The 25319-nt window shown below is 42.3% G+C and overlaps 1 protein-coding gene across 1 annotated transcript in view; it reads right to left on the reverse strand.

Moving 5' to 3' along the window:
* Positions 1-25319, reverse strand: part of LOC135524133 (transcription initiation factor TFIID subunit 4-like) — a 33825-nt gene that overhangs the window by 3252 nt on the left and 5254 nt on the right. The window contains exons 4-14 of the mRNA XM_064951347.1: positions 24473-24664; positions 24043-24165; positions 23705-23794; positions 23147-23323; positions 22616-22691; positions 22177-22288; positions 20330-20499; positions 19950-20080; positions 17834-17959; positions 11059-11115; positions 4556-4678 (exon numbers count right to left, since the gene is read on the reverse strand). Coding sequence (XP_064807419.1) covers positions 4556-4678; positions 11059-11115; positions 17834-17959; positions 19950-20080; positions 20330-20499; positions 22177-22288; positions 22616-22691; positions 23147-23323; positions 23705-23794; positions 24043-24165; positions 24473-24664 — 1377 coding nt within the window. The remainder of the gene's footprint in view (positions 1-4555; positions 4679-11058; positions 11116-17833; positions 17960-19949; positions 20081-20329; positions 20500-22176; positions 22289-22615; positions 22692-23146; positions 23324-23704; positions 23795-24042; positions 24166-24472; positions 24665-25319) is intronic.

The following is a 25319-nucleotide window of genomic DNA, read 5'->3' on the forward strand; positions in this document are numbered from 1 at the left end:
AGCACCCATCTGCAGGAGTGGTCAGGGTGAGACAGACACATCCGCCTGCCACGAACACCTCAGAACGTTTGGGTATGTACCGTGTGTTCGGAAAGTATTCAGACCCCTTGACCACAATTTGTTACGTTACAGCCTTATTCTAAAATGGATTAAATCGTTTTCCCCCTGCATCAATCTACACACAATGACAAAGCAAAAACAGATTTTTTTTTTTGCACATTATTAAAAATAAAAAACAAAATCACATTTACAAGTATTTAGACCCTTTACTCAGTACTTTGTTGAAGCACTTGGCAGCGATTACAGCCTCAAGTCTTCTTTAGGTATGACACTAAAGCTTGGCACACCTGTATTTAGGGAGTTTCTACCATTGATCTCTGCAGACCCTCTCAAGCTCTGTCAGGCTGGATGGGGAGCGTCCCTGCACAGGTATTTTCAAGTCTCTCCAGAGATGTTAGATCGGCTTCAAGTCCAGGCTCTGGCTGGGCTACTCAAGGACATTCAGAGACTTGTCCCGAAGTGACTCCTGCGCTGTTTTGGCTGTGTGCTTTAGGTCGTTGTCCTTCTGGAAGGTTCTCTTATCTGCACAGAGGAACTCTGTCAGAGTGACCCTCGGGTTCTTGGTCACCTCCCTGACAAAAGTCCTCCCCCGAATGCTCAGTTTGGCCGGACGGCCAGCTCTAGGAAGAGTCTTGGTGGTTCCAAACTTCTTCCATTTAAGAATGATGGAGGCCACGGTGTTATTGGGGAACTTCAATGCTGCAGACATTTTTCGGTATTCCCCAGATCTGTGCCTCAACACAATCCTATCTCGGAGCGCTATGGACTAATTCCTAATTAGTCCATAGCGCTAATTCCTTCGACCTCATGGCTTGGTTTTTGCTCTGACATGCACTGTCAACTGTGGGACCTTATATAGACAGGTGTGTGCCTTTCCAAATCATGTCCAATCAATTGAATTTACCACAGGTGGACTCCAATCCAGTTGTAGAAGCATCTCAAGTATGATCAATGGAAACAGGGTGCACCTCAATTGAGTCTCAGAGCAAAGGGTCTGAATACTTATGTATAAATAGCGTATAAATCAGTTTATTTTTAATTGTTAATACATGTTTTCACTTTTTTTTAAATGTGAGAAAAGTCAAGGGGTCTGAATTACACTGTATGAGGTAATGCTAACAGAGGAGCCAGGAAACCTTTGTGCATTACTACTCATTACCTACGGTAGAAAATAAACATCCCATAGGGGACTACCTTGTTTACTTGCTAATTACCCAACTAACTAACTAACTAACTAACTAACTAACTAACTAACTAACTAACTAACTAACTAACATACAGGTGACTTTCAAAATAAAGTAAACACTTGTGTAAATGAGAGACAAAGTATATTGAAAGCAGGTGCTTCCACACCGGCGTGGTTCCTTTAGTTAATTAAGCAATTAACATCCCATCATGCTTAGGGCCATGTATAGAAATCCCCAGATGCCCCTTATTTTGGCTACCTTGGCTAAAAAGACATCTCAGGGACTTTGAAGGAGATGTCTTAAAAAAGGAGCATGGGATGTTTAAAAGGGTTTGTGTGTGTGTGTGTGTGTGTGTGTGTGTCACCAGATCTCAACCTAATTAAAACACTTATGGGAGATTCTGGAGCGGTGCCTGAAACAGCGTTTTCCATCACCATCAACAAAACACCAAATTATGGGAATTTCTTGTGGATGAATGGTGTTGCATCCCTCCAATAGAGTTCCAGACACTTGTATAATCTGTGCCAAGGCACATTGAAGCTGTTCTGGCAGCTCGTGGTGGCCAAACGCCCTATTAAGACACTTTGTGTTGGCGTTTCCTTTATTTTTGGCAGTTACCTGTATATCTAACTGCCCGAAGTCCTATACTATGTTGCGGCCTTAAAATTTAATCAAACATTAGTATTTTTTCCCTACTCCACATTTTAAAATCAGGAATATTTTCTATAATTTCTTTACTACATTTTAAGGCAGCCACTAGCAACTTTATATCCATTTTACAAACTAGCAAGCAAAGTAGCTGATGAGGGACTAGCTGGGTAGTTCCACAAAATGAGTGCCTTTTGTGTCCCTTTGATATTTTAAGTAGAAATTGTGCACCAATATTGAATTTTAAAAACCTGTTATATTAAGAGAAGTGTCCTTTAATATAGACCACATGAAGAATTCAATTTTTAAAAATGTAACATGAATAATTAACTGCTAAAGTGCCATTTTGACATGTCCCTCTGTTTTCGCCATCATTGTAAAGCCCTAGTTATTGTGTTGCTTTGACAGTCATTTATGAAGATGATTATTTAATTACATCTGTCCCTCATTTTAAGGTCAACCCTGTTATGTGAACTGAACTTTCATTTTAATATGGTGAAACTTGCTAATTTAAATATTTTGTTTTCCCAAAAGAAGAAATTGGACATGTATTATTTTTGGCCATTAGTGTTTTGTGGTGGAAAATTATTCAGCCCCCTTAAGTTAATACTTTGTAGCGCCACCTTTTGCTGCGATTACAGCAGTAATTCGCTTGGGGTATGTCTCTATCAGTTTTGCACATCGAGAGACTGAAATTTTTTCCCATTCCTCCTTGCAAAACAGCTCGAGCTCAGTGAGGTTGGATGGAGAGCATTTGTGAACAGCAGTTTTCAGTTCTTTCCACAGATTCTCGATTGGATTCAGGTCTGGACTTTGACTTGGCCATTCTAACACCTGGATATGTTTATTTTTGAACCATTCCATTGTAGATTTTGCTTTATGTTTTGGATCATTGTCTTGTTGGAAGACAAATCTCCGTCCCAGTCTCAGGTCTTTTGCAGACTCCATCAGGTTTTCTTCCAGAATGGTCCTGTATTTGGCTCCATCCATCTTCCCATCAATTTTAACCATCTTCCCTGTCCCTGCTGAAGAAAAGCAGGCCCAAACCATAATGCTGCCACCACCATGTTTGACAGTGGGGATGGTGTGGTCAGGGTGATGAGCTGTGTTGCTTTTACGCCAAACATAATGTTTTGCATTGTTGCCAAAAAGTTCAATTTTGGTTTCATCTGACCAGAGCACCTTCTTCCACATGTTTGGTGTGTCTCCCAGGTGGCTTGTGGCAAACTTAAAACGACACTTTTTATGGATATCTTTAAGAAATGGCTTTCTTCTTGCCACTCTTCCATAAAGGCCAGATTTGTGCAATATACGACTGATTGTTGTCCTATGGACAGAGTCTCCCACCTCAGCTGTAGATCTCTGCAGTTCATCCAGAGTGATCATGGGCCTCTTGGCTGCATCTCTGATCAGTCTTCTCCTTGTATGAGCTGAAAGTTTAGAGGGACGGCCAGGTCTTGGTAGATTTGCAGTGGTCTGATACTCCTTCCATTTCAATATTATCGCTTGCACAGTGTTGCTTGGGATGTTTAAAGCTTGGGAAATCTTTTTGTATCCAAATCCGGCTTTAAACTTCTTCACAACAGTATCTCGGACCTGCCTGGTGTGTTCCTTGTTCTTCATGATGCTCTCTGCGCTTTTAACGGACCTCTGAGACTATCACAGTGCAGGTGCATTTATACGGAGACTTGATTACACACAGGTGGATTGTATTTATCATCATTAGTCATTTAGGTCAACATTGGATCATTCAGAGATCCTCACTGAACTTCTGGAGAGAGTTTGCTGCACTGAAAGTAAAGGGGGCTGAATAATTTTGCACGCCCAATTTTTTAGTTTTTGATTTGTTAAAAAAGTTTGAAATATCCAATAAATGTCGTCCCACTTATTGTTGATTCTTCACAAAAAATACAGTTTTATATCTTTATGTTTGAAGCCTGAAATGTGGCAAAAGGTCACAAAGTTCAAGGGGGCCAAATACTTTCGCAAGGCACTGTACCTGGCTAGCTCACCAACTGGCTAACCTACCAACTGACCAACAAGCTTGCTAGCCGTTCAGATGACTTCACCATGGCAAAGTTCATTATTACACCTTCCCCTCCCTAAAATGTTCACTCTAAAGCTTGCATTCCCTCCCTCTCATAATCCCGGGCTCTCACCCCGCACAGAGCCCTTTGTCTGGGATCGCTTTGGGGAGAACTCAGAGCTGGATGTGGGAGGGGGTGATGGGTGTGACCGAGGCACCCATACTGCAGCCGCCCCAGGCTGTCGTCCCCCCCCAGGCTCATTTCTGCAGAGCTGAAATCTATGGCTCCTCTCAGGGGGTGAGAGGAGAGGGGGCTTGGTGGGGGTAGAGCGGTGCAGACACCCACAACAAGCCTAGAGGCCCATGCTGACCCCCTTCACTCAACTCTGGTCACATTTACTCTGCTCTCTGCTGGATAGGGAGAGTGCTGGGGGATGTGCATTGATGACACAGGTGTATGACTGTGAGCAAATAAATCCACACTTTCTTTTTTTGGCATTACATCAAAGGCGAGTTCACATTTGTTCTCCCCCATAATGTGATGAAGAGTCAGCGGGTGAAAGTCATTGGAAAATTAGGATATCAAACTTAGGATATAAGCACCTTCATACTGCCACATTTTAGGGACCCTTACCTCTGTGCCCGATGTGGAACTCCCTGGCGAGTCCATCTTGCGTTTCTTGCGGGGACCGATGGCAGCCAGGGCAGTGAGGTTGGCTTCACGCTGCCGGATCTGGGCCTGCTCCGCCTGCTGCATCTAAGAGGGGAAAAGAGAGAGCCACAGACATTTACACCTCTCCTGTCTGATTTACATCCTGAAAAGGATCTATCAGTGGTGGCATAATAGCTGGAATGGAGACAGTTGTCATCTACAACAGAGAGATGTGATACAGAGCGAAGGAGTACAGTAGCTTTATGAAACGGCACCGAGAAATTCATATGGGACAAACGCCTCTAATGGGCCTATTCATTGACTACAACCATTTCATATTATTCAGCTATTATCATCTGCCATGAAAACAAATCCTTCTGCAGCAGGCTAGTGCTACAAACTAAAACAGCCGCCTGCTCCAAAGGGGGAGCCTGGAATCGACAGAAGATATAATTCAAGGCAACGTTGACGTCCTCATTAATGTCAATGTTACAAATGCTAATTGAAAGGGAAGTGCTGCACACACACACACACACACACACACACACACACACTGGTGATGTGGTACAGTGAGCTGAGACCTGACCCTGGAGGTTAAGATGGAACAGCGGCCAGAAGCAGGCGAGCGCGTGTGTGACGGGGACATTGTATCTTCAGATATTATGACGGCACAAGGCAGAGAGTGGTGCACTGTATAAGCCAACATTGCCTCTGGTCAGGTCCCTGTCGGTCTGAGAAATTAAATTGGTAGAGGCAGAACCAGGTTACGCCTCTCTGCACATTCTAGAAACTAGTCTTGATCACATAGGCCAGAGGACTGGAGGGCCCAAGTAGTGCTGGTTTCATTTTCTACCTTGTAGTAGTAATTATTTATTTACAGTTGAAGTCAGAAGTTTAAATACATTTAACATTGCCTAAACTCAGTTTTTCACTATTCCTGACATTTAATCCTAGTAAAAAATTCTTAGGTCAGTTAGGCTCACCACTTTATTTTAAGAATGTGAAATGTCAGAATAGAGAGAGAACGATTTATTTCAGCTTTATTTGTATTTCTTTCATCACATTCCCAGTAGGTCAGAAGTGTACATACACTCAATTAGTATTTGGTAGCATTGACTTTAAATTGTTTAACTTGGGTCAAAATTTGGGGTAGCCTTTCACAAGCTTTCCACAATGAGTTGAGTGAATTTTGGCCCATTCCTCCTGATAGAGCTGGTGTAACTAAGTCATGTTTGTAGGCCTCCTTGCTCGCACACGCTTTTTCAGTTCTGCCCACAAATCTTCTATAGGATTGAGGTCAGGGCTTTGTGATGGCCACTCCAATACATTGACTTTGTTGTTCTTAAGCCATTTTGCCACAACTTTGGAAGTATGCCTGGGGGTCATTGTCCATTTGGAAGACCCATTTGCGACCAAGCTTTAACTTCCTGACTGATGTCTTGAGATGTTTCTTCAATATATTCACATAATTTTCGTGCCTCATGATACCATCTATTGTGTGAAGTGCACCAGTCCCTCCTGCAGCAAAGCACCCCCACAACATGATGCTGCCACCCCCGTGCATCACGATTGGGATGGTGTTCTTCAGCTTGCAAGCCTTCCCCTTTTTCCTCCAAACATAACAATGGTCATTATGGCCAAACACTTCTATTTTTGTTTAATCAGACCAGAGAACATTTCTCCAAAAAGTACAATCTTTGTCCCCATGTGCAGTTGCAAACCGTAGTCTGGCTTTTTTAATGGCGGTTTTGGAGCAGTGGCTTCTTCCTTGCTGAGTGGCCTATCAGGTTATGTCGATATAGGACTGTTTAACTGTGGATATAGATACTTTTCTACCCGTTTCCTCCAGCATCTTCACAAGGTCTTTTGCTGTTGCTGATTTGCACTTTTCGTACCAAAGTATGTTCATCTCTAGGGGACAGAACGCGTATCCTTCCTGAGCGGTGTGGCGGCTGCGTGGTCCCATGGTGTTTATACATGCATACTATTGTTTGTACAGATGAACATGGTACCTTCAGGAGTTTGGAAATTGCTCCCAAGGATGAACCAGACTTGTGGATGTCTAAAAAAAAATTCCTGAGGTCCTGGCTGATTTCTTTTGATGTTCCCATTATGTCAAGCAAAGAGGCACTAAGTTTGAAGGTAGGCCTTGAAATACATCCACAGGTACACCTCCAATTGACTCAAATATCAATTAGCCTATCAGAAGCTTCTAAAGCCATGATGACATTTTCTGTTATTTTCCAAGCTGTTTAAGCCACAGTCAACTTAGTATATGTAAACGTTTGACCCACTGGAATTGTGATAGTGAATTATAAGTGAAATAATCTCTGTCCACAATTGTTGAAAAAATGACTTGTGTCATGCATAGAGTAGATGTCCTAACCGACTTGCCAAAACTATAGTTTTTAACAAGAAATGCGTGGAGTGGTTGAAAAACGAGTTTTAATGACTCCAATCTAAGTGTATGTAAACTTCCAACTTCAACTGTATGTCACAGATTGATTGGACAGAGGCCACCTGGTGTCTCAGGTCTGAGTCAGTCTCTGATTAGGAGAGAATGAAAACCAGTTTTCTATTCTTGACATAGGTGTTAAACTAGGTGTCACTTAGATAATTAATTTGATGATACAGCAGTAGCAATACAAGGATATAACATCTAGAGAAGAGACAGAAATGCTTATGGGGAGGTGTTGCTGTGTATATATATATATATATATATATATATTATTTATATATATATATATATATATATATATATATATATATATATATATATATATATATATATATATATATATATATATATATATATATATATATATATTCAGAGCCATATCCCTGTAATGCTTAGAGAAGACATGTCAAGTGTTATTGAAGTGTTGTGGTTGCAGATTCACTTTGCACATCTAAAGCCTTTTCTTTTGGGGTGTTGTTATAGGCCACCAAGTGCTAACAGTCAGAATCTAAATAATGTGTGTGAAATGCTTGATAGCATACGTGATGTAAACAGAGAGGTCTATTTTCTTGGGGACTTGAACCGGTTTTCATCAAGTGGTCTGCTCAAAAGGAAGCTTCTCACTGTAACCAGTGCCTGTTATCTGGTTCAGGTTATTAATCAACCTACCAGAGTGTTTACAAACACTACAGGAACAAGATCATCCACATGTATTGATCACATTTTTACTAATACTGTAGAACTTTGTTCTAAAGCTGTATTCGTACCCATTGGATGCAGTGAAAACAATATACAGTAGTGGCTATATCCAGGAAAGCCAAAGTTCCAACAGCTGGGCCTAAAAAGGTGTACAATAGATTTTGCTGTGACTCCTAAAAAATATTTATTGGTCTGATGTGATTAATAAGGAGCATCCAGACGCTGCACTTCATGAATTTATGAAATTGCTTCTTCCAATTCTTAATAAACAAGCACCTGTTAAACGTCTTATGGCTGCAGGGGCAGTATTGAGTAGCTTGGATGAAAGGTGCCCAGAGTAAACGGCCTGCTCCTCAGTCACAGTTGCTAATATATGCATAATATTATTAGTATTGGATAGCAGTTTCTAAAATTGTTTGAATGATGTCTGTGAGTATAACATAACTTATATGGCAGGCAAAAACCTGAGAAGAAATCCAAACAGGAAGTGGGAAATCTGAGGTTGGTCAATTTTCAACCCAGCCCCTATTGAATACATTGATATTGGTTATGTTGCACTTCCTAAGGCTTCCACTAGATGTCAACCGTCTTTAGAAACTTGAATGAGGCTTCTACTGTGAAGTGGCAGAGAGCCAGGTCCTGGTCACGCGCATTTCACATGATAGCGACCTGCGTTCCATGGCTTTTCTACAGACATAGGAATTCTCCGGTTGGAACGTTATTGAAGATTTATGATAACAACATCCTAAAGATTGATTCTATACTTAGTTTGACAAGTTTCTTCAACCTGTAATGTAACTTAATATAATAATTAATATAATATAAGTTTTCGTCCGACGTTCGGCTGGACCTGCACAAGCATTTGGATTTGTGTACTAAATGCGCTAACAAAAGTAGCTACTTGGACATAATGGATATTGTCGAACAAAACAAACATTTATTGTGGAACTAGGATTCCTGGGAGTGCATTCTGATGAAGATCATCAAAGGTAAGGGAATATATATTTTTTTCTGAGCGCCGTCTCAGATTATTGCATGGTTTGCTTTTTCCGTAAAGGCTTTTTGAAATCTGACACAGCGGTTGCATTAAGGAGAGGTATATCTATATTTCCATGTCTAACAAATGTATTTATCGACATTTATAATGAGTATTTCTGTAAAATGATCTCTCTGCAATAAAAGGATCTCTCTGCAATATCACCGGATGTTTTTGAAACTAGTGAACGTAACGCGCCAATGTATACTGAGATTTTTTTATTTAAATATGAACTTTATCAAACAAAACATACATGTATTGTGTAACAAGTCCTATGAGTGTCATCTGATGAAGAACATCAAAGGTTAGTGATTAATTTTCTCTTTGTGCTTTTTGTGACTCCTCTCTTTGGCTGGAAAAATGGCAGAATCTTTATGTGAGTTGGTGGTGACCTAGCATAATTGTTTGTGGTGCTTTCGATGTAAAGCCTATTTGAAATTGGACACTGTGGTGGGATTAACAACAAGATCACCTTTAAAACAGTAAAAGATACATGTATGTTTGAGGAATTTTAATTATGAGATTTCTGTTGTTTTGAATTTTGCGCCCTGCACTTTCACTGGCTGTTGTCATATCGATCCCGTTAATGGGATTGCAGCCCTAAGAAGTTATAAAAAAAACTGACTGTTAGAACTGTTAAGGCTCCATGGATTGATGCGGAATTGAAAAAATGTATGGTTGAAAAAGATGGGGAAACATGTAAAGTGTTGTGTACCGCAGGGCAGCTCTCTAGGCCCTCTTTTCTATTTTTTTACCAATAACCTGCCACTGGCATAAAAAAGCATGTGTGTCCATGTATGCTGATGATTCAACCATATACGCATCAGCAACCACAGCTAATGAAGTCACTGAAACCCTTAACAAAGAGTTGCAGTCTGTTTTGGAATGGGTGGCCAGTAATAAACTGGTCCTGAACATCTCTAAAATTAAGAACATAGTATTTGGTACAAATCATTCCCTAAGCGCTAGCCCTCAGCTGAATCTGGTAATGAATGGTGTGGCTGTTGAACAAGTTGAGTAGACTAAATTACTTTCTGTTACTTTAGATTGTAAACTGTCATGGTCAAATCATATAGATTCAATGGTTGTAAAGATGGGGAGAGGTCTGGCCGTAATAAAGAGATGCTCTGCTTTTTTGACACCACTACAAAAAGCAAGTTCTGCAGGCTCTAGTTTTGTCTAATCTTGATTATTGTCCAGCCGTGTGGTCCAGTGTGGCAAGGAAAGACCTAGTTAAGCTGCAGCTGGCACAGAACAGAGCGGCACGTTTTGCTCTTAATTGTAATCAGAGGGCTGATGTAAATACTACGCATGCCAGTCTCTTTTGGCTAAGAGTTGAGGAGAGACTGACGGCGTCACTTCTTTTTTATAAGAAACACTAATGTGTTGAAAATCCCAAATGGTTTGCATAGTCTACTTACACACAGCTCTGACACACACACTTATCTCACCAGACATGCCACCAGCAGTCTTTTCACAGTCCACAAATCCAGAACAAATTCAAGAAAGCGTACAGTATTATATAGACTCCTAACTGCATGGAACTTCCTTCCATCTCATATTGCTCAAATAAACAGATAAAGCAACACAACGCCTCTCCCCTATTTGACCTAGATAGTTTGTGTATATGCATTGATATGTAGGCTGTGTGTGCCTTTACAAATAAATGTAGGTAGTTCTGTCTTTGAGCTGTTCTTGTCTAATGATGTTCTGTATTATGTTTCATGTGGACCCCAGGAAGAGTAGCTGCTGCTTTTGCAACAGCTAATTGGGATCCTAATAAAATACCAAACATCAAACCAGGTGTGGCCAACCCTCCTCCTCCTGGGGTGCAACTTGGCTTTCCATGCCTTTGTTCAAGCCCATCACTAACAAAAATGATCAAGCTAAACAAAAGGCTGATTAGGTGACTTCTACAGTACTACAGCAACATGTCCTGACTTGGGCTCCCCTTCCCTGATCTTTATGGATAATGCCCCAAGGCACAGAGCCCCCTCTGGGTCGAAGTGGCGAAACACTGTCCAAACAGAGTGTGCCCCAAGGCAGAGCCATAATATGGGGAGAGCTAGCCCCAAATATGGGCATGGTTGGGGTGGGAGGGGGTCTATATGGACTACATAGAAAATGTTTGTATTTTGGTGGAAAGTTCTTGGATACCAGTCTGTAGCTGTCTGACAATGGACTATATATACACCATTTGAGTATTTTGAGATATTGTACATCGATAATGATACTGAGTGTCAACTGCTTTGATGTGTTTGTATGTGGATGGAAACAAAATGAAGCACTAACCTCTTTAGCTTTCGCCTTCAAACGAGCTTGCTCTGGGTCCTCCTGCCTGGCGCGACTCTATATTTGAGAGAAACACGGGTTAGAAGGAGAGACAGAGGGAGAGAGAGAGAGACAGGGGAGGTGGATACTTTGTCATGAGAGGAAGAGCTTCAAGTTCCTCGGTGTCCGCATTACTAAGGACCTATAAAATGGTCCAAATACAACAAAGACAGTTGTGAAGACAACCCCTCTTCCCCCTGAAAAACAAATGTGCGGCCCAGGACCTCACTGGGGCAGAGCTCCCGGCCATCCAAATCCTCTGTACCAGGCGGTGTCAGAAGAAGGCAGAAAATTGTCAAAGACTCAAGCCACCCAAGTCAGAGACTGTTCTCTCTGGTACCGCACGGCAAGAGGTACCGGAGCACCAAGTCTGGGACCAAAAGACTACTGAACGAACAGCTTTTACCCCAAAGCCATAAAACTGCTGAAGAGTTAATCAAATTGCTACTCTGACTATTTGCATTGACCCCCCTTTTTAACTTGCACTGGCTCTTGCACCGGCTCTATGCACACTCACACATACTAGAACACACACGCATATTGATGCCAAACACAGAGTGCTGCTATTCTGTATATTATCTATTCTGATTGCCGAGTCACTTTTACCACTACCTAGATGTGCATATCTCAATTACCTCGTACCCCTGCACATTGACTCGGTCCCAGTACTTCTTGTATATAGCTTGGTTATTGCTATATTGTGTTACTATTTTTATCATCGAGCACATTTTTCTCACTTTTAAATGTTTTACTTTTTAACCCTGCATTTTTGGTTAGGGCTCGTAAGCAAAGCATTGCACTGTAAAGTCTACACCTGTTGTATTCGGCGCATGTGTCAAATAAGATTAGATTTGAATCTATTTTTTTTAGCTTGTAGGGCTGGGCCCAATAACTATATAACTGCGTAACCAATGGTTATGGACGAAGAACGACAAGAAGATAAAATATTGTCTTTAAAAACCAACAGCTGACCTAAGACAGGACGGCCACAGGCATTATTTGCGGTTGAGTCCGTTTCTGCGGTAACATTAACAGTGTGAAGAAACGTTGTTGCGCCTTGCTGAAACAAGCAAATGAGTCTCCGGTTCTCGGCCAGTGGTTCTAACCCCTCCTCGGGGACCCCTAGCCGTTCCATACATTTGATCTATTCCAGAGCCGGCACACCTGATTCAACTTGTCAACTAAAATCACCAAGCCCTTGACTAGTTGAATCAGGTGAGCTAGTTCAGAACAACAACAAACAATTGTGTAACGTCTGGGGGGTCCACGAGGAGAGGTTCGAGAACCACTGGCCGAGGCAACACCCCACAATGCAGAAGCAGCACACGTAGAAATAGAAAGGGCTTGGAACCTCTAACCCTGGCAATTGGACTGGTAAACACATGGGTACACTCGTAATATATGCGGTAAAGAGGTCAATGGAAATGACATGGAAATGCGTGGGGGAAAGATCACGAATATCATTGCCCCCCCAGCAAAATGTTCCTACATTTAGGCTATTGTTCATACAGTTGAAGTCGGAAGTTTACATACACTTAGGTTGGAGTCATTAAAACTCGTTTTCAACCACTCCACAAATGTCTTGTTAACAAACTATAGTTTTGGCGGTTAGGACATCTACTTTGTGCATGACACAAGTAGTTTTTCCAACAATTGTTGACAGACAGATTATTTCACTTATAATTCACTGTATCACAATTCCAGTGGGTCAAAAGTTTACATAAACTAAGTTTAAAGAACCTTTAAACAGCTTGGAAAATTCCAGAAAATGATGTCATGGCTTCAGAAGCTTCTGATAGGCTAATTGACATCATTTGAGTCAATTGGAGGTATTTCAAGGCATACCTTCAAACTCAGTGCCTCTTTGCTTGACAAAATGGGAAAATAGAAAGAAATCAGACAAGACCTCAGATAATAAATTGTAGACCTCCACAAGTCTGGTTCATCCATGGGAGCAATTTCCAAACACCTGAAGGTATCACATTCATCTGTACAAACAATAGTACGCAAGTACTAACGCCATGGGACCACGCAGCCGTCATACCGCTCAGGAAATAAAAACGCGAAGGACCTTGTGAAGATGCTGGAGGAAACAGGTACAAAAGTATCTATATCCACAGTAAAACCAGGCCAATATCGACATAACCTGAAAGGCCGCTCAGCAAGGAAGAAGCCACTGCTCCAAAACCGCCATAGAAAAAGCCAGACTACAGTTTGCAACTGCACATGGGGACAAAGATCATACTTTTTGGAGAAATATCCTCTGGTCTGATGAAACAAAAATAGAACTGTTTGGCCAGAATGACCATCGTTATGTTGGGAGGAAAAAGGGGGAGGCTTGCAAGCCGAAGAACACCATCCCAACCGTGAAGCACAGGGGTGGCAGCATCATGTTGTGCGGGTGCTATGCTGCAGGAGGGACTGGTGCACTTCACAAAATAGATGGCATCAGGAGGCACGAAAATTATGTGAATATATTGAAGCAACATCTCAAGACGTCAGTCAGGAAGTTAAAGCCTGGTCGCAAATGGGTCTTGCAAATGGACAATGATCCCAAGCATACTTCCAAAGTTGTGGCAAAATGGCTTAAGGACAACCAAGTCAAGGTATTGGAGTGGCCATCACAAAGCCCTGACCTCAATCCTATAGAAAATACATGGGCAGAACTGAAAAAGTATGTGCGAGCAAGGAGGCCTACAAACCTGAATCAGTTGCACCAGCTCTGTCAGGAGGAATGGGCCAAACTTCACCCAACTTATTGTGGGAAGCTTGTGGAAGGGTACCCTAAACGTTTGACCCAAGTTAAACAATTTAAAGGCAATGCTTTCAAATACTTATTGAGTGGATGTAAACTTCTGACCCACTGGGAATGTGATGAAAGAAATAAAAGCTGAAATAAATCATTCTCTCTACTATTATTCTGACATTTCACATTCTTAAAATAAAGTGGTGATCCTAACTGACCTAAGGCAATTCATTTTTATTTGGATTAAATGTCAGGAATTGTGAAAAACTGAGTTTAAATGTATTTGGCTAAGGTGTATGTGAACTTCCGACTTGCATTTCACACTATGTTCTAAAGTTCGGAGTAGAAAAAGCTTGTATGGATGTCATGCCATAGTCGCCAATCAACAGTTAACAACGATTGACTACAAGCACCAATTTCTGTGTGCTAGCTATGCATACAGAAATGGCTGATAAGATCGGGAGTTAGCATTTAGCAGTCACTTCTTCTAAACTTGGAAATGTACAACTTCAGCAGCAGGAAAATAAATCGGGGGGGGGGGTGCAAAATAATTATAATAAATTGTACTCTGCAAATTGAACACAACTAAGCCCAAAAAGAGATTGTATTTGAAAATAATAATTTCATACCTTGATTACATTGAGACGCGATCACATCTTTTTTTTTTTTGTGTGGCAATACTTGGGAACAGATTTCCTAAATTAAAACACATTTTTTGCTTTTATACCAAAAGTCTATTGCTATTTGAACGGTTATTAATGAGACCGCGTCATTTAGCTAGCCAATTACCGTCATCCAAAATTCCATTAGTCACAGCCGCAGATCATAGCACCAATGTGGGCTGTAGAACACTGTTATAGTATTTTACAGTTATTGTTCTGAACTACTGATAAAGATTATGCATCTGGTGTGGGAAAAGAAGTATTGGTTTTTCACTTTTAGTCAATTATATACTGAACAAAAATATAAAAAACACAACGTTGGTCCCATGTTTCAATTGCTGAAATAAAATTGAACTTGTGTGCACAAATTTCTTTACATCCCTATTAATGCGCATTTCCAAGATAATCCATCCACCTTACAGGTGTGGCACAGAACCTGATTAAACAGCATGATCAATGTCTCAAGTTGAGGGAGCGTGCAATTGGCATTCTGACTACAGGAATGTCCACCAGATGCTGTTGGCAGAGAATTGAATGTTCATTTCTCTACTATAAGCCGCCTCCAACAATTTTATTAATTTTGGCAGTACGTCCAACCACAGCCTCACAATCGCAGACCACGTTTTTATTTTCCCCTGCGGGATCGTCTGAGACCATTTACCTGGATAGCTGATGAAACTGTGGGTTTGCACAACCGAATAGTTTCTGCACAAACCATCCCAGGGAAGCTCATCTGCGTGCTCGTCGTCCTCACCAGGGTCTTGACCTTACTGCAGATGGGCGTTGTTGACTTTAATAGGTAAATTCCCACTGTCGATGGCCACTTGCACTTTGGAGAAGTGTGCTCGTAACGGATGAATCCAGGTTTCAACTGTACCGGTCAGATGGCAAGCAGCGTGTACGGCGTCGTGTGGGCGAGCGGTCTGCTGATGTCAAAGTTGTGAACAAAAAGCTCCATGTTGGGGGTGGGGTTATGATATGGGCAGGCATAAGCTACAGACAACAAACACAATTGCATTTTACCGCTGGCAATTTGAATGCAGAGATACCGTGGCGAGATCCTGAGGCCCGTTGTCGTGCCAATCATCCGCCGCCATCACACGTTTTCAGCGTGATAATGTACGACCCGACCCACATGTCATAAGGATCTGTACACAATTCCTGGAAGCTGAAAGTGTCCCAGTTCTTCCATGGCCTGCGTTACTCACCAGCAGAGTATGTGAGTGGAGTTGAGCGGTCGGAAATCCCGCTCACCGCTCATGGAGTGGTGCTTGTGCACCTCTCCGGAGCTCTGCGTCCTTTCCAAGTGCTCTGCTAAAAACCGCTACCTGCTCACATGAAAAAAAAAAAAAAAAAAAAAAAAACGCAGCTCCAAATTCACTCCATTCATCAAAATCACAATTTCACCAACAACCATCTATTTTTGGACCTACCATTTGGTTTGAAGCGTTGAAACCAAACCATATGATTTGAATGAAAAGTATTTGAATAAAACATGAAAAGATGTAAGAAGTGCTCGTCATTTCAAATAGGCTACATGTCGTATTAAAACAGCATATAAACACTCTAAATAGGGTCAAGGGCTAGACAGGGAGCCAATTATTTCAAGGTTATAGCGTACAAAGATATACATTGTGAAGCATTTGCGAGTGCAACACACTAGGAGACATTAAGTCGGAGACATTAAGCGCTCAGCATTTAAACATCTATTTGAAATCAAATCATTATTAGTCTATAAATTGCACATATAGGCTGTGATTTACTTAGAATTAAATACAAAAAAAAGCCTTATTAGGCTCAGTCTACAGTGCCTTTGAATTCATTTCTAGAAAGACGAGTTTGGCCAGAGTCTGTGGCTTCAGGCTCATGTGATTGTTCCTAGAGAGCAGGTCAGCAGCGGAGAATATCCTCTCTGCTCTTGCAGAGCCACTGGGGACGCTAAACAACCCTTTTGGCCACTCTTGACAGGCATGCAGAGTTGTAAGCATAAAAGGTTTTTAAGCAAAATAACCCAATGAAAACATAAAGCTCGTTGAAAGTTGGAATATGCCAGGTCTATTGGGCCAAAATCAATTGTATAGATAATAGAAATTATAAAATAAAAGGAGACTTAAGTGATCAGATTTTTTGTTTATAAATACTTTGCTACAATGACAATTAGCTACACACCTCGTTCCTTTCTTCTAGCATACTCGTCTTTTCAGATTCCACAATATGATTCTTTAGTTATGGACCTTACATCATTGCACTCACTATACTACTCTTAGTCCTCATCTTTGTAAGTCACCTTGATTTGGCACCTGTGCATTTGATCGGTTTCTTTTTGAAAATATTTCGCAAACTCCATGAGAGTAGCCATAGCAGCACACAAGTAATCGACAGAGTAGCCTACACATGAGTGCTGGGCCTGGCATGCCCTGAACTCGTGAAGTGAGCGCTACTGGAGCGGGCAAGAAGGCAGCTGATGCTCCAGCCTTCGGGAATCTCGCTCCGCACTCCAGTCAAATTGGGCACGCTCTGCTCCTCGCGCCACTCACCAGACGTCACCCATTGAGCATGTTTGGGATGCTCTGGGTCGACGTGTACGACAGCATGCTCCAGTTCCCGAACAATATCCCACAGCCACAAGAGTGGGACAACAGTCCACAGGCCACAATCAACAGCCTGGTCAACTCTATGCGATAGGAGATGTGTCGCGCTGCATGATGCAAATGGTCATCACACCAGATCCTGACTGGTTTTCTGATCCACACCCCCACATTTCTTTAAGGTATCTGTATTCCTAGTCATGTGAAATCCATAGATTAGGACCTAATTCGTTAATTTAAATTGGCTGATTTCCTTGTATGAACTGTAACTCAGTAAAATCTTTAAAATGGTTGCGTTTATATTTTTGTCCAGTGTATGTGTTGTCTAATGTAAATTACAAGCAGGGCAATGCATAGTAACTAGGCCGACTCCCACATGACAGTGTTAATATGGTTGGTGAGATCCCATCTACACAGCACCACAGAGCTAATTATCTCCTGGATGACATCTCTATCCCACATTAAGTTAATTAGTGTGTGTGTGTACACTCCCGTGGAGGTCTAATGATGTCTGTAGAGGGAGTTGTGGTTTCTGTTCAAACTCCACTAATTACCTCCGTTTTCATGTGTCACATCGTTCCCATGGGGTGGACACACGTGCGCACACGCACCGACAAACACACTGCAACTATTAACAGGCCACTCCTCTCCTGGAGTTAAACAAATTATTGCCGGTGATGCGGTAATGTGGTAGTAGCACAGTCCCGGTGGGCATGTAGTCCGGTGGTGCGTGTCTCTACCTTGGCAGCCTTGATTAGGACCTCCCTCTCCTGCTCGTCCTTCCTCTGTTTCTCCATCCTGTCCAGCTGCTCAAAGAAGCGGAGCTGGGCCCTGACGTCTGTCGACGGCTCATACCACTCCTCATCCTGCATAGAGAGGAAGGGACAGGAGAAAGGGAGAGTGAAAAAAATAAAATAAAAAAGGGACACGTAGGATGCTATTGTTCATGTACTGTTCATGATGTTGTTCATGTACTGTTCATGATGTTGTTCATGTACTGTTCATGTACAGTCGTGGCCAAATGTTGAGAATGACAAATATACATATTCAGTCTGTTGCCTCAGTTTGTATGATGGCAATTTGCATATACTCCAGTTTGTTATGAAGAATGATCAGATGAATTGCAATTAATTGCAAAGTCCCTCTTTGCCATGCAAATGAACTGAATCCCCCAAAAACATTTCCACTGCATTTCAGCCCTGCCACAAAAAGACCAGCTGACATCATGTCAGTGATTCTGTCGTTAACACAGGTGTGAGTGTTGACGAGGACAAGGCTGGAGATCACTCTGTCATGCTGATTGAGTTCGAATAACAGACTGGAAGCATCAAAAGGAGGGTGGTGCTTGGAATCATTGTTCTTCCTCTGTCAACCATGGTTACCTGCAAGGAAACATGTGCCATCATCATTGCTTTGCACAAAAAGGGCTTCACAGGCAAGGATATTGCTGTCAGTAAGATTGCACCGAAATCAATCATTTATCGGATCATCAAGAACTTCAAGGAGAGCGGTTCAATTGTTGTGAAGAAGGCTTCAGGGCACCCAAGAAAGTCCAGCAAACGCCAGGACCGTCTCCTAAAGTTGATTCAGCTGCGGGATCGGAGCACCACCAGTACAAAGCTTGCTCAGAAATGGCAACAGGCAAGTGTGAGTGCATCTGCACGCACAGTGAGGCAAAGACTTTTGGAGGATGGCCTGGTGTCAAGAAGGGCAGCAAAGAAGCCACTTCTCTCCAGGAAAAACATCAGGGACAGACTGATATTCTGCAAAAGGTACAGGGATTGGACTGCTGAGGACTGTGGTAAAGTCATTTTCTCTAATGAATCATCTTTCCGATTGTTTGGGGCATCCGGAAAAAAGCTTGTCCGGAGAAGACAAGGTGAGCGCTACCATCAGTCAGTCCTGTGTCATGCCAACAGTAAAGCATCCTGAGACCATTCATGTGTGGGGTTGCTTCTCAGCCAAGGGAGTGGGCTCACTCACAATTTTGCCTAAAAACACAGCCATGAATAAAGAATGGTACCAATACATCCTCCGAGAGCAACTTCTCCCAACCATCCAGGAACAGTTTGGTGACAAACAATGCCTTTTCTAGCATGATGGAGTACCTTGCCATAAGGCAAAAGTGATTACTAAGTGGCTCGGGGGAACAAAACATTGATATTTTGGGTCCATGGCCAGGAAACTCCCAGTCCTTAATCCTATTCAGAATTTGTGGTCAATCCTCAAGAGGCGGGTGGAAGAACAAAAACCCACAAATTCTGACAAACTCCAAGCATTGATTATGCAAGAATGGGCTGCCATCAGTCAGGATGTGGCCCTGAAGTTCATTGACAGCATGCCAGGGCGGATTGCAGAGGTCTTGAAAAAGAAGGGTCAACACTGCATATATTGACTCTGCATCAACTTCATGTAAGTGTCAATAAAAGCCTTTGACACTTATGAAATGCTTGTAATTATACTTCAGTATTCCATAGTTAACATCTGACAAAAATATCTAAAGACACTGGAACAGCAAACTTTGTGGAAATTAATATTTGTGTCATTCAAAACTTTTGTCCACGACTGTACTGTTCTTGATGTTGTTCATGTAGTTTGTGTACCGTTCATGTAGTTTGTGTACTGTTCATGTTGTTGTTTATTTGGTTTGTCCCCTGTTCATGTACTGTTCATGTAGTTTGTGTACTGTTCATGTACTGTTCATGTAGTTTGAGTATTGTTCATGCTGTTGTTGATGTAGTTTGTGTACTGTTCATGATGTTGGTCATGTGTTATTTTTGTGTTATTCATGTACTGTTGCGCTTTTACTGTTCACCTGCTTCTGTTCATGATAACCTCGACTCTTCCTGTTCTTACCTTGCCCCCGTCAGTGCGGTGCTGGGCGATAGTTGACACTTTCTCTAGCACGGATCTCAGCCTGGCCTGGGTGGCATGGGAGATGTAGTTCACTGCCTCAGCTGGGACCTCTGTCACCCCAAACTTCTTGGCTTTAGCAGAAGAAAGAGAGAGAAAGGCATTAGCAGCCAATCAGTGCCGGTATCTGTGGTAGGATGGCAAGGTGCGGTCAGTCATTTATTGACGGTCGACAGACATCAGGGCCCAGCTCCACTTCTTTCAGAAGCGTATTTCTGACACTAGACATTTCCCTTCATATCCAATATATAAGTAAGTGAACAAGTGCACACTTCGGGGTTTTATAGCTGGTTCAGGAGAAAGGACAGGTTATTGCACAATACCGGTCTCCATGATGCGTCTGTGCAGCAGGCCTGGCGGGAGGAAGGCCTCGTCCCTACAGGAGCGGATCTTGGTGCCCACCAGCTCAGAGTTGGTGGCCATGATGCGGGCGTTCTCCTCGTTCAGGTTCACCCCCGCCATGGACGCCACGTCGTTGATGTCATCATCATCCCTAAAGAGATGCAGTATACACAGATCAGTGGGGCACTCCAGAAAGCAAGTTCATTAAGTTGGCCAGCTAACTTTGTTAATCAGTCAGTTAGGTTTTGATTTTCTGGTTCATTAAAGAAAGCTACACATGAATATACATTTGGTGGTTGCCTAGACAATTACACCATGTGGATTTCATGTCAATTTCTCAAAAGAACATGAAGTAATTTACACACAGATCAAGGACAGGAGTTGGTGTTTCTTAAGTGTGTTTCTCAACCCCACCATTGTGTCAAAACGTGTGAAATGCTGCCATCCTGTGGTGGATCTGTTTCTGTGCGTCATGGAAAACTATCACAGTAAAACTAAGCCAAACAGTGCCAGGAGCCTCAAACACTGTAGGTTTACATGGGGTCAGACCCCCCAAAGTAGCTAGGTTTCCATCCAATCGGTGAGAGATTTATGTGAATATTTAAAAATCTACATAAAAACAATATGCACATTTTCCCACAAGAGATGTTTCCATCAAATTGACTTGTTGCAGAAAAAAGGCTGTGAGTGATGACATTTACACATAAAAATACCCGGTTGTTTAATTCCCCATGTACCAAATACAAGTTAAGTGTTTCCATCACATTTTCAAATCCCACAAACAATGTTGCGTTATATAGCGAGTATGCCCACTCTGGTATTGCCAACAGGCCTAGTGGCTAGAGTGTTGGGCCAGAAACCTAAAGGTCGTTGGTTCAAATCCCCGAGCTGACATGGTAAAAATCGGTCATTCTGCCCGAGCAAGCAAGTTAACCCACTGTTCCCCAAGGGCACCAAAGACATGGATGTCAATTAAGGCAGCCCCCCCACACTTCTCAGAATTTTTTTACCTTTATTTTACTAGGCAAGTTAGTTAAGAACAAATTCTTATTTTCAATGACGGCCTAGGAACAGTGGGTTAACTGCCTGTTCAGGGGCAGAACGACAGATTTGTCAGCTCGGGGTTTTGTCAGTACCTTTTTCAGTACCTTTGTCAGATTTGTCAGTACCTTGTCAGCTCGGGGATTCGAACTTGCAACCTTTCGGTTACTAGTCCAACGCTCTAACCACTAGGCTACCCTGCCGATTCAGAGGGGTAGGGTTAAATGCGGAAGAGACATTTCGGTTGAATGCGTTCAGTTGTCCCTTTCCAGATACAGTGTGGGTATAGCCGACATACACGAGATAGATTATTTGTATTTGTCAAATGGAAGCCAAGCAGCGATGATAATGTAACCTGTATAAGACCCTGGATATTTATTGGAAAGGAGCATCAAGCTCACCTTGCACTTTCATCACCCTTTGAAGTTCATTATAACTTATTTCATCTGTAGCCTAATGAACTTCATGCTTTCCCAACGAGTCGTAGTGGGAGGGTCACACAACAAGTCATCTCGCGTGACTCCAAGTTTACTTCGATATGACGGTTATTAGATCAATATTTGTGCATTTCCACCGACATTTCTCATATAAAACATTTTACAGACAAAGATCCCACCTTGTCGAGCGTATTTTGTATTTGTCGACATTTGTCAAATTTGTTGTTAAACGTCGTTTCCGTCAGGCTTGTCACTAAACGTTTTTATGTACTTTACCTGCATAAAAAGGTTGGATGGAAACCTGGTTACAGAGAGTATAGTTTTCCCCTGCCAACCCGGATATTCTGTACCTGAACGTCCCGCCTCCAGGCTCATTCAGCTTCTTCTGATTGGCAGAGGCCTGGGCACCAATGCCCACAGGAGATCTGCCTGCAATAATAGTGAGTCCTCTTGCAACTGTGCCTGACAAAGAAACAAAACATATCATTACAAGCTGTTCAATAGCATGGTGAGAAAATGGGCCTCAGTGCATTGCTCTTAACAAGGGGTTTTCAAATCCGGTCCTGGGGCCTCCCCTGCTGGTCCATTTCTGTTATAGCTCAACACTTAACACCCGAGACACTTAATAATCATCCAGGCCTTGAATAATTGAACGATGTGGGTAAAACAAGTGTCCACTGGGGATAACCTCTTCCCTTCAACAATAGCACAGGTCGAGAGCACCGGGATTGCCTATTGATGTTGTCCGTTGTCTGCATGGAGTGAGAGGGCGCTGTGCGGTGCCAGTACCTTGTGGCCGTATGGTCTGAGGGATGACCATCGGCATACGAGTCTGGACCCCCTGAACCCCTGGTCTTCTCACACCCTGGAAGAGAGGACCCATTAGAACATGAACAGTATCCCTGCACATTGGACATTTGGTACTGGCACTGTCCCTGTATATAGCTTCCTCCCTTATTTATTGTGTTTTTAAAAATTATTTTTTATTATTTTTATTATAAGTTATACTACTTTGATATTGAATACTGCACTGTTGGGTAGAGCTAGCTAGTTAAGCATTTCACTGTACTTGTGCATGTGACACAAAACCTGGAACAGAAAACAGAACTCACAATAGTTTCAGCCAAGTGGTGCATAACAGACAGAACACATCCAACTGAATAGAACAGACCACAACACTGAATGGTTGTGTGTATTATAGAGAGACAACCTAGAACAGCCTCAAAAGGAATTCTGCCAGCCCTACTATGGAAAGAAGAACCCTTAAAAACGGCAGCGCATCTTTCCAGTCTTCAGTGTCTAAGTTCGGGAAGGTCGTACCAGAGAAGAGGTGGGTGTCCTGACAATGCCTGTGGCGGGGCTGACGGTGGTGGGGAGTCGGGCTCTGATAGCGCTGGTGGTAGTAGTGGAGGCAGCGGCCAGGGCAGAAGCGTTGGTGGAGGCCAGCAGAGTCTGCTGGTTGTTGAGCAGGGACAGCCGCAGGGCAGGAAGGCTTTTCTGAACGGAAGGAAACAAATACGGGTTACGTGGTAATGTCGTCAACATTTTACTATGTTAGGGTAACAACTTCCTATGTTAGGGTAACAACTTCCTATGTTAGGGTAACAACTTCCTATGTTAGGGTAACAACTTCCTATGTTAGGGTAACAACTTCCTATGTTAGGGTAACAATTTACTATGTTAGGGTAACAATTTACTATGTTAGGGTAACAATTTACTATGTTAGGGTAACAATTTACATGAATTTGCTCTTATACCTGGGTAGTAACACTAATTACACTAGTAAGATTGTAGTAACATGTTAAATGGTACTTTAGTAATTGCATAGCAATGAGCTCAGAAAAAGGTCAGGCTGAAGGTTAAGGGTAACAAACAAACCTTGAGGAAGGGGATGAGGTACGGCTGGGGAGAGGACTTCAGCTCAGCCTGCAGACGTGTGGTGAACTCCTCAGGCTCGATTTTAGCATCCTGATCAAAGAAAGAAGACATTAAGTGTGAAAATCAGACAACAAAAAAATGAAATAAAATAAAAGGAAATGTCATAATTCCCACGCTCCATAATTCCGCTGACAATTGAACCACATAACAAAATGTGAAAAGCCATCACTCCTTATAACTGTCACATGTAGATCATTTATAAGGCATGAGTTAATGACAAACGACGTCATCTACTCATCGTATTCTTAACCTAGTGTTCCAGAGGAGTCTTGACTCACCAGAAGATCCTGCACCAGGGCCTTGACGTTCTTGGATGTGTCTGGAGATGGGGAGTTGTGGGACGCCAGCTTGATCAGGGTGGACAGGAAGTTCTTGCACTTCTTCACATTTTCTTGCATTTCCTGCAAGAGAGGAGAATGGGTCATTGAGTAGGATTAGACTTTCCATGAAAATGATTGATAAGTCTTGCACAAACTTTGCTTCTCATTTCACCACCACTTCTGGTATTAGAAAACATTATTAAATCAACTCAAAACATTATTTTAAAGGGGCATTTAAAATAGCAAAACACTTTACAGTAAACAACACCCCCCCCCCACCAAGTGGGAAAGCGGCCAATAAAAAAAAATGTCAATCAACTCACCACATGGTAAACCACACACTGTTTGGGTCCAGCAAAGTGTCAGTAAAGTAACACAATTGACAAACCTGGGAGACTGGTGCAGTTACCATTGTAGGGGTTGTGGAGGCACTGGCTGCTGCTGCAGTGTTAAGGGTTATAGAGGGCCGTACAGCACTAGGCTTGGCCAGGGCTTGGCCCCCTGTGATCACTGTCTGGGCTTTCTGAGGGGTGGTCATCTTCACCGACACAGACGCACCTGCAGGAGCCACGGTTATCGCCTTTTGGAGAGAATGGCAACAGGCATAAATATGAGGAGAACTTTATACAGTCGTGGAAACAACGGTTAACACGGCGTACATAGTTCAGCTGAGAGAGTAAACAAATCATTTACCACAACATAACACACTGCCTACGGAAATGATTCAGAGGCCTTGACTTTTTCCACATTTTGTTACGTTACAGCCTTATTCTAAACTTGATTAGATCTTTTTTTCAAAATCTACACACTGTCTACACAATCTACCCCATAATGACAAAGCAAGAACAGGTTTTTAGAAATGTTTACTAATCTATATTAAATAAAAAACTGAAATATCACATTTACATAATTATTCAGACCCTTTACTCAGTACTTTGTTGAAGCACCTTTGGCAGCGACAACAGCCTCGAGTCTTCATGGGTATGACGCTACAAGCTTGGCATACCTGTATTTGGGGAGTTTCTCCCATTCTTCTCTGCAGACTAGAGATCGACCGATTAATCGGAATGGTCGATTAATTAGGGCCGATTTCAAGTTTTCATGAAACCGATTGTTTTTTTACACCTTTATTTAATCTTTATTTAACTAGGCAAGTCAGTTAAGAACACATTCTTATTTTCAATGACGGCCTAGAAACGGTGGGTTAACTGCCTCGTTCAGGGGCAGAACGACAG

This window comes from Oncorhynchus masou, chromosome 31 (genome assembly GCF_036934945.1).
Source record: "Oncorhynchus masou masou isolate Uvic2021 chromosome 31, UVic_Omas_1.1, whole genome shotgun sequence".
Classification (NCBI taxonomy): Eukaryota; Metazoa; Chordata; class Actinopteri; order Salmoniformes; family Salmonidae; genus Oncorhynchus; species Oncorhynchus masou.